This window comes from Ipomoea nil, unplaced genomic scaffold (genome assembly GCF_001879475.1).
Source record: "Ipomoea nil cultivar Tokyo-kokei standard unplaced genomic scaffold, Asagao_1.1 scaffold1952, whole genome shotgun sequence".
Lineage (NCBI taxonomy): Eukaryota > Viridiplantae > Streptophyta > Magnoliopsida > Solanales > Convolvulaceae > Ipomoea > Ipomoea nil.
The window spans coordinates 1,142,411-1,152,194 of NW_017618380.1; the positions used below are offsets into that span (position 1 = coordinate 1,142,411).

At 36.9% G+C, this 9,784-nt stretch overlaps 1 protein-coding gene across 1 annotated transcript; it reads right to left on the reverse strand.

Annotated features, from left to right (window-relative positions):
* Window positions 1–4,051: 4,051 nt before the first annotated feature.
* LOC109146908 lies at window positions 4,052–7,205 on the reverse strand. Its single transcript, XM_019294559.1, has 5 exons — window positions 7,022–7,205; window positions 6,357–6,470; window positions 5,032–5,111; window positions 4,700–4,824; window positions 4,052–4,421 (listed from the first exon to the last, which is right to left on the reverse strand). The coding sequence occupies exons 1-5, from the start codon at window positions 7,072–7,074 to the stop codon at window positions 4,350–4,352; spliced, it is 444 nt and encodes a 147-aa protein (XP_019150104.1). The 5' UTR covers window positions 7,075–7,205; the 3' UTR covers window positions 4,052–4,349.
* Between the last annotated feature and the right edge of the window lie 2,579 nt (window positions 7,206–9,784).

Sequence of the window (9,784 nt, forward strand, 5' to 3'; positions counted from 1 at the left end):
GCCTTCTTCTTCTCATTTCTATAGTAGCCGATCACATAGGCATATCAGTCTTTTCACCTCTATATACCCCTGGATGGTATTTTTACACTTTTAATGGATTTTTCCCAAATATAGAGTTTCTAGAAATATTAGTGTGAATAATTTTCCATATATGGATTTTGAAAATGCTACATTACTTCTATTTTGTACTCTCAACTTATACTTTCACACATAAAACCTTTGATGTAAACACTTATATTGAGCCCTGCCACATCAAGGGAGTAGAACTCGATGGATTTTAACATCTACTCAAGATCATATCACTAATATTTTATTATTTTAAGAATTAATGAATTATATATATATATATATTTATAGATTTTGGTTTCTGTGAGGTCAGGTCTTCTCGTGCGGTCAGTGTGGCATACACCATTAGGTATGCATAAATGCACCATACAGTGTTCAAAAATACACCAGAATGAAATGCCAAAAAATACACCACACAAAAAAAATGCACCACACATAATGGTGTATTTACGAACACTGTGTGGTGCATTTATGCATACTTAATGGTGTATGCCGCACTGACCGCACGGGAAGACCTGACCTCACAGGAACCTGACCCTATATATATATATATATATATATATATATATATATATATATATATATATATATATATATATATATATATGATGGTTTTATTGAGATTGAGTCCATCATAAACCAGGTATAGAAATACAGAACGGGGGTATGAAAGAGTAACTTTATTACCCGGGGCGCTAGGCCTAAAATAATGCGCAAAAAGTACCAGGTACAGGCCCAGAATGACGGCCCAAATACAAATAATAAGGCACACGGGGTGGGCTATAGCTAACTATGTTACTAATAGGAATCAAACCCAAGTGGCTAGGTTGAGAGTATAGACCAAAGACCACTAGACTGGTGTGCCTGTCATGTCTGCGCTGCCCTTAGACAAAGATCCAGGGCCGCTATTTATAGCAGGTCCCCCTCCCCCTTTAGCGTCCACGTGTCCCATGTTGTTATTCCCCCACTCCGCCTATTTTTTGTCGCCAAGCACGTGACATCGGCTCTATCCCCGCGACTCCCGCATCCACACCGCGCACTGCGTCCATCCCCCCTGCCCACAGTGCACCCGCGCGCGAACTCCCGCCTGCCGCAGCGCACCAGGGCGCTAGGGCCACGCTCGGCCGCGCACCGGGCGCGCTGAGTGCGCTGTCGTCGACCGGGGCCAGCGCCCCGGTCGACGACCCCTTCCGGCCGGCGGCGCGGGCCTCGCGCGCGGGTACCGACTGCAACTGCCAAACCCATTGCGTCGGGGCGCTAAGTCCACGCTCGGCCGCGCACCAGGCCCGCTGGGTGTCCGTCATCGGCCAGGGCCAGCGACCCCGTCCGGCCACCGTCGCCAGCGGTCTCTCCGGCCATGGGCGCTGGCCGGCTACCGCCCCCATGGCCTCGCACGGGGGCGCTACGCCCACGCCGAGCAAGGGCGCACCGCCCGTCGTCGGCGAGAGCCGCTGTCGACGACGCTTCCCGACGACACCCCAAACCACCACCCGTTCACCAGCATTCCCCCCCTTCCGGTCTATGCTCTTCACCTTGTCCTCCATGCATGCTTGTCTTCCCAGCCTAACAAGACTTGGGTCAACCTCCTTCTTTCACCACCCCCACTTTGCCCAATACTTTCCCAATAAAATGGACTCTCGGAGACCCATCTCCTCATCAATATATATATATATATATATATATATATATATATATATATATATATATATATATATATATATATATATATATGATTGTTTTCAAACAAACCTCCCTTAAAGTACAAATTGTGTGAATGTAAGTATGTTAAATTGTGCACGAGTTAATCCCAGATATTGTTGGCAGTGTGCCCAGTGTGCATGTAAGTATGTTAATGTGTGCACGGGCTTTGATGGATGGTTGTGATTTTTTCCTCCTACGCGCTGTGTGCATGCAAGTATGTTAATGTGTGCACGAGCTTTGATGGATGATTTTGATTTTTTCTCATACGCGTGGGAGTGCGCCCTATGTACATGTATGTATGTTAATGTGTGCACGAACTCAAGTTTGCATTTTAAGGGAAATCTGTATTTTAAGGGGGTTTGTATTTGAATGCAACCCTATATATATATATATATATATATATATATATATATATATATATATATATATATATATATATATATATATATATATATATATATAGGGAAGGGATCAGATTCATTTGTTGCTTCCCGTGCGGATGTGCGGTGGATTAATGTGCGTGAGATTTATACTTAATGTGCATGAGATTTGTACTCAATGTGCCTGAGATTTGTACTTAATGTGCGTCATGTTAATATGTGTGAGTTTTGTACTTAATGTGCCTGAGTATTGTGTTTAATGTGCCTGAGTATTGTGCTTAATGTGCGTGCATATTTCAGAATTACGAGCTCAGAATGAAGCAGAACAGAAACTCACGCACATTAACGCCCAAACTTCTTGTTACTTCTTCCTTCAATTTGGCCATGGATTCTGGATTATCAGCTACCTTCAGGGCAGTTGAATTTTATATAAATGACGCACGCACAGTAAAATTTGCACAGCAGCTAAGTGTGGATTACTGTTGTATTATTCCCACAATTTTTAACCACCATAGCTCGCCTCCGCATCATCATCATTAGGGAGGAGGCAAATGGCTATTGGGGATGGGGAAGAAGCTAACATCAATATTTTCTGCTGCATTTTACACATTCACGCACATTAAGTACAAATCTTAGGCACATTAAGCACAACACTCACGCACATTGAGTACAAATCTCACGCACATTAATCAACCGCACAACCACACGGGAAGCATTCAACCGCACGGGAACACCTTTCACTATATATATATATATATATATATATATATATATATATATATATATATATATATATATATATATATATATATATGGTTGTATTCACGTGTAAACACCCTTAAAATACAAACACGTGGACATATACCGTGCACACACATAAAGGTGGGTGTGAACACATCCGTGGACTACAATGCACACATCCAATATAGTATGCATGTGTGAATCCATAATATTTGGGCCGGCGTGCACACGTCCATGAACGATAGTGCACACAGGCGGGCGGCACACAAAATCATAAAAACTAATCACAACCTTAAATACCCTAAATCCAACGATCTAGAAATGTCCACACGTTTGTATTTTATATATATACTAGTAATTCACCCGTGCGATGCACGGAAAAAAATTATGTTATTATAAATATAAATAAAAATAGAAAAATTAAAATATTTTAAATTATTTAATATAATAATATTTTTGAGCTTCCATTGGTCAAGTATTTATTATTTTTATAGAATACAAAATTACAATTAAAATTAAAATTAATTAAAATTATAATTTTGTATGGTTAATATAATCTCTAATTATGTGCATATTCAAATAAACTTATAGAGATAATTTACATAATTACATTGATTTATTTTTAATTGTATTTCATCTACATTATAATTTTCACAATACAAATAATAACTAAGATAATTACATTTGGAAAGCAAATTTCAAATTTTGTATGTGTAAATTTAAACTCTAATTGAACACATTTTTTATATGATTATATAATATATAGCTATTTTATTTTTCAAAAGTATATTTTTTATATGATTATATAATATATAGCTATTTTATTTTTTAAATGTTGTGCTTTTTTTTTTTTTTTTTTTTTTTTTAATAAAGGATGTTGTGGCATTAATTGTAACATTAATTATTTCCCAAATCATATAGCTTTATTATATAAAGGATTTAACAGATCAAATTTTAAAACAAAAAACGTTGTAACATTTTCGTAATTGTTGGATTTAGATTAAATAAAACTAATTTTGGGAAGGCAAATCCTGATCGTCAGGATTAAAAAACAGATATGGCTAAGGGATAAAAGTTGACAACGTTTGGCGTACTGGACACTTGTCGCACTTTTAATATTCATCTGTTTCGCCGTTTGGAGCCACCGCTGCATGGCTTTGCAGTTCTGACGCTATCAAACAACCTAAATTCTTTTTTTATTCTTAAGAATTTAATACATTGTTTTCTGCCTTTCCGGATAACAAGTCAAATTCAAAATGATAAGGCAGAGCATTTGAACTAAAGTACAGAGTAGTACAGAAGTGGCTGTAATTTAGAACTGGTAACAATGTCACAAGCAAAAGTACTACTGCATATCTATCAACTTGTAGAAACTCATTCCTGAAGTTATACAACAAGGGAGAATGCGATGAATGGAAGGGAGAACACGATGAACGGAAGGGAGAACGCGATAATCATTGCTCAGAACTCGACAGGCGGCTTCAACCTTATAAGTCGTTTGATTCTTTCTTTCTCAGTGTTTTCCAGCAGCCCCTATGAATATGAACCAAATAGAGTAACAAGAGCATTAGCAAATGACTATTGACTAATAGACTCCAATTCTAGGGAACTGGCCTAAGTAGAGTTACTAGATATCAAGTGTGTGGTCATTCTGGGATAGGAATGGTGCATTTAATTCGCCCATCACAGATCTGTATTTGAGTTTCAGATTGCACAAGATTATAAATCAAAGATTGAGAAGAACTGAGGGCTTGGTGTTTCAAGTGGATAACTTGCATTTGCATTCCAATCTAAAAGATGGTTTTGCTCACCTTCCACACAATCTCATCCAGGCATAGGCAAATCTTTCCATACTTGTCCAAGAAAAGGCGCTCAGTTGGAGGTTTTCCACACACATCCTTAATGCCCGATGTTATGACGAAGATTGCTTCAGACACTAGAAACAAAGTCAACAATATTAAATGAGTAATAATAACACTGGTGAGAAATATCTTGAGGACTTGCAGTCCAAGTAAGTAGTCCAAGAATCTTGCCATAATTATCTATGCGGGTTATGCAAGCAAAGAAAACCCTGGGAGTACTCCTTGCCATGCCAAAATTTATAAATGAGGCCTAGAAACTTTGCCTTAAACAATATACTCACAGGCAAGTTCATCATACTCATCCTTGCCAACAACATAAATGCTGACATCCCCCAGCACCGTGTACACAATATAAACTGATCTGCACATGTGGATAAGATTTAGAGATGAGAAAAACTTAAAGAATCATAAGAAGATAACAAGGTAGATTGTATTTGTGTCCTACACTTAGGCATGACCCCAGATTGGTTCTGGTTCAGGGAAATTGAAGAACCTGAACCATAACTGCTACAGTAGTGGTTCGGCAACAGTTCACAAACCGGTGATTTAGGTTTGAACTGCTGCTTCTAACCAGGTTTTTTTCTTTATATTTTCCAAATTCTATATTTCCAGCCTTCTAAGTTCATAGTTCACAGTCCTGAACTTATGATTTGGATTTCAAATTCAATTAATTGTTTTTTGTTATAATTATATTTTACTTTGTATGTTTTTAATCAATAAATGTACTAAAACAAAATAATAACAATAATCTTGGGCTTGCCATGGCCATTTGGACTCATGGGCTGAGGACGTGACAACCTTTCTTTGTTGGTGGGTTGCAGCCCGTGGCCTGGCCCATGTGTATTATCTGTGAGTGAGTGTGTGTGTATAAAAAGTTTTTAATTTTTTTTATTTGGAACCAACAATTAGAGTTTTGCATTTTGGCCGAACCATGGTCATGCCTCCCTCAGTCATCACCCACGTCCCCCTCTCCCCCTAGGGGGCCTTTTCATTGACAAGCAATGGCTTTCTAACCACTTCTGTTTCATCTTTTAACAGACTCCAAGTTGAGGGGACCCCAGGGGCAGGGCAAAGACTAGCAAACTATTGTTGACGTGATAAAGAGAATGTCCATCAAACTTTTTATGAATCAAAACTAGAACTGGTTTGGCCTGAACCGCGGTCATGCCAACCTACGTTGAGGTATTCTATAACTAATTAAAAGGACCCCAGGGGAGGGGAAGACTAGCAAACTATTGTTGATGTGATAAAGAGAACACCCTTAAAACAGTTTATATGAACATACTGGTCCCAGTTTGCAAAACATATAGTAATGAATTATGATAATAACTTATTTATACTATCACATGAATGGATCAAAACAACTAAAAAATAAATATACAAGTAAACAAAGATGAATGCTTGTTATCCATTACATTCACCAAGGGGAAGAGCATGGATTAAAAAAAAGGTTACCCAAACATGGAAGAAGTCCTCAGATATCTTGTCAATTGGTACAAATTTTACCCTATTTTAGTATTGTTAATTGTTACTGAGTAATTTTTTGTGGGTTTAGTGAACCAGTAGAGAATTTTAACTAACTAAACAAGAGAAGAGAAGCACATACTTGTGACAAGCAACAAGAAGCTCTTCATTCTTTGTGCCTTTAAGATTATCTGCACCCAGCTTAACTAGGAAAGACCGCCAATGCAAACGCTCTTCTGCTGGGACACCATTAAATCTGTGAGCAGAATATCAGTAAGTAATCACTAAGAGCATTTCATATAATCTCATAAGAAACAGGCAGCCTCCCGTTAACACTATTCCACCTGTCTTCTCTCCACAGCTATAACAATTCTCTTTCCAGAGACATATTCAAACAATTCTTGATTAGAGGACAGCTATTAATCCATTGTTTTTGGAAGAAAAATTTAAATCTACCATCTCAAATATTGAATGTTGGGCGATCAAAACCTCAATTATTCACATAATCACATTCAATTATGAAACTTTAACCGTAATTAACTAACTGTACGAAAGCTCAATCCCAGATCCCCCAATGTTGCAAACATATTTCTTATAAATTGAGGGGACTCTGAGGTTTTATTTCATAAACTTGAGAAACATATTTCTGAACTAAATGCTCGTCCAATCAAATCAGAGAAATGGAAGACAATTATAAAACCTAGATTTTAAATTTTTAACTAGAAATCGAAGAGGGAAACCAATCAACTACTTACGATCTCAGCAGAATTGCATCAAAGTATATAAAATATGAGTTTTTGAGGTTACCGTTCGACGAGAATGTTCCCCTCGGAGTTAGCAATCAACACAGCCAGCAACATTTCTCTGTATTCTTCTTTTGATTTTGAATCGGATAGTTGCAGTCTTGCAGAGAACTGATCGAGGTCGGGCGAAATTGGGAATTTGGTCGCCGAAGAAGATAGATGTCTCTCAAAATTGTGGTATTTTGATCTTTCTCCCCTGATATTTGAAATATTTTCATTTTAGGCTCATAAATACAAATTTTAATTTGAAGTTAGGGTCAAATAAGTTCTGAAGTTTATTAATTGGGTCATTCAATTTTTTATTTAAAAGATTATAATAGACAACCCAATATCATGCAATTATTTATAAAATGACATGTTTATTTAATCATGCATTAAAATTTTTATTGTATTTAAAATTATTTAAATATATTATTTAAAACATTATTTTTAATAAGATAAGAAAATTGTCATTTCTGCAAAAACCAGGTAAACATGTAATTTTAGGTTCAATTACATAATTTGCATTACTTAGGAATCTAGTTGTAATTTTTTTGAATTGGATTGTCCAATGACAATTTTATATATAATTTGATAACTTGACTCTTACATTTTTTGTTTTAAACTGCTAAAAACAACTAAGGTGATAGTTTAAGTTAGAGCAAATATTAATTTTAGTTTCACGAGTATTAGCAAAATAATAGTTTTGGTCCACATGTTTAGTTCCTACCAATTTTCATTCACGACTATTGTTTTAGTATCAATTTTCATCCACGGCTATTGTTTTAGTGCCAAAATTCATCACATCGATCACTCCTTTTAAGACATGCCAAAATGTAAAAATTTTAAGAGTATTTTCGTCCTTTGCAACTTAAGATCCTAATTTGAGTATGAATAAAGGGATTTAAGCCCTAAGATCGACCCCAATTCACAGTTCTTCTTCTCATCCTACCTTAATTTGAGGAGAACTGCGAATTGAGATCGATCAGAGTTTAAATCTCTTCATTTATGCTCAAATTGGGATCTTAATTTAAAAATGATGAAAATAACTTTAATAATTTCATATTTCAACATGTCTTAAACGAATGGGTGACCGACATGATGAGTTTTGGCACTAAAACAATAGTTGTGGACGAAAATTGGTACTAAAACAATAATGGTGGATTAAAATTTGTAGGAATTAAACATATGGACCAAAATTGTCATTTTACTAATAATCATGGGATCAAAATTGGCATTTGCTCGTTTAAGTTATATACTTATGAATTGATTGGGGGAGTTGGGGTGGGGGAGTAGTGATAATGTGATTATTGACATCTTTTTTAGAGTTGCAACATTATTTTCAACAATTTCAATGTTACCCTTTAGTTTTCTATTATGTCTTAGCTATAAGTTACTATTGTTTCTACATTTGTTTTTTCTAGTGTTCAATTTTGTGGATATCTCATGATGGCGTGTTGCATGAAAATGAGAAATCTTTATGACTTATTTCGAAAAGGTTGTCTGAGTGGGTGAATTATAATTTTTGTAAAAGAAGTTTATGAGTTTAATTTTTATCAAAACCATTTCAGTTGAGTTTGTTGCATAAGGTTTTCATATATAGTGTAAATTACATTTTTTAAAGTGGGGAGTGAGATTTATCTAGTATACACCCTTGGATGATGATTGCAGGTTTTTCTCATTTCCGAAAAAAAATTTACGACCATGCTGTGAGAATGAGAGAAAGTATATGTATTATGTATATCAACCAGTGTACAAACAAGGTATAAATAGAAGAAACACTAGCAACAGTTCTAGACCAATTCTAAAGGAGATAAAATATAACCACCCAGACTCAATCAACAGACTAAACATGTGAACAACTATTAATGCTTAATACGCCCCCGCAAGATGGAGAAACCGTCGGTTACACTAATCTTGGACCTGAACTTCTGAAATAGAGCACGTCCCAGTGGCTTAGTCAAGACATCTGCAACTTGATCACAGGCAGAGACGTGCCAAATAGATAACGAGCCTTCATCTACCATATCGCGAACAAAGATATAGTCTAAGCCAAGATGCTTCATCCTGGAGTGGAAGATTGGATTCTTACAGACATACATGGCACCCAAGTTATCACACAATAGAGACAGTGGTTGACATAAACGAATACGAGCCCCTGGCTGCAAGTTCTGAATCCACACAAGTTCAGCTGTAGCATGCGCTAACACCCGATACTCAGCTTCCGGACCGAGACACTATTTTCTGACGTGCAGAATTCCAGGAAATAATATTAGGCCCAAGGCAAATGACGTAGGCAGTAGTAGACCGTCCTTTATCCCGTAAGCTTCCCCAATCCGAGTCAGAAAAGGCAGTTAACCGCAGAAGAGCATCAAACTTTAACAATAAGTCAAGATGAATTGTACCTTTTAAGTACCTGAGAACATGTTTTGCTGCTTGCTAGTGCTTTGCATTCGGCGCATGCATATATTGAGCCAACTTGTTAACAGCATATGCCACATTTGGTCGGGTGATGAGAAGGTACTGCAATAGTCCAATCAGTCGGCGGTAACTCGTAGCATCTACATCTGGAGTTAGAATCCATCGGCGTGGATACAGGTTTCGCATCATCCATCTTGAACTGAGTTAGAATATCTTCAAGATAATATCCCTGAGATAAAAACAAGACCAAGATCCTTGATTGAAAATCGGTTGGCTAATTTAGCAATAAAGGCATTTAGAAACACAATGCTACTGCCAGTGAGGATGATGTCGTCAACATACACCAAGAAGTACGCAACAACCCCAT

What these genes read in the sequence shown, in the direction of transcription:
- LOC109146908 (XM_019294559.1), bottom strand. Translation starts at nt 7,074, where the DNA reads ATGTTGCTGGCTGTGTTGATTGCTAACTCCGAGGGGAACATTCTCGTC. An exon ending in GGGAACATTCTCGTCGAACG is followed by an intron (nt 6,471 to 7,021) that starts GTAACCTCAAAA and finishes TTCTGCTCACAG; the next exon opens with ATTTAATGGTGTCCCAGCAG. An exon ending in CTTCTTGTTGCTTGTCACAA is followed by an intron (nt 5,112 to 6,356) that starts GTATGTGCTTCT and finishes CCACATGTGCAG; the next exon opens with ATCAGTTTATATTGTGTACA.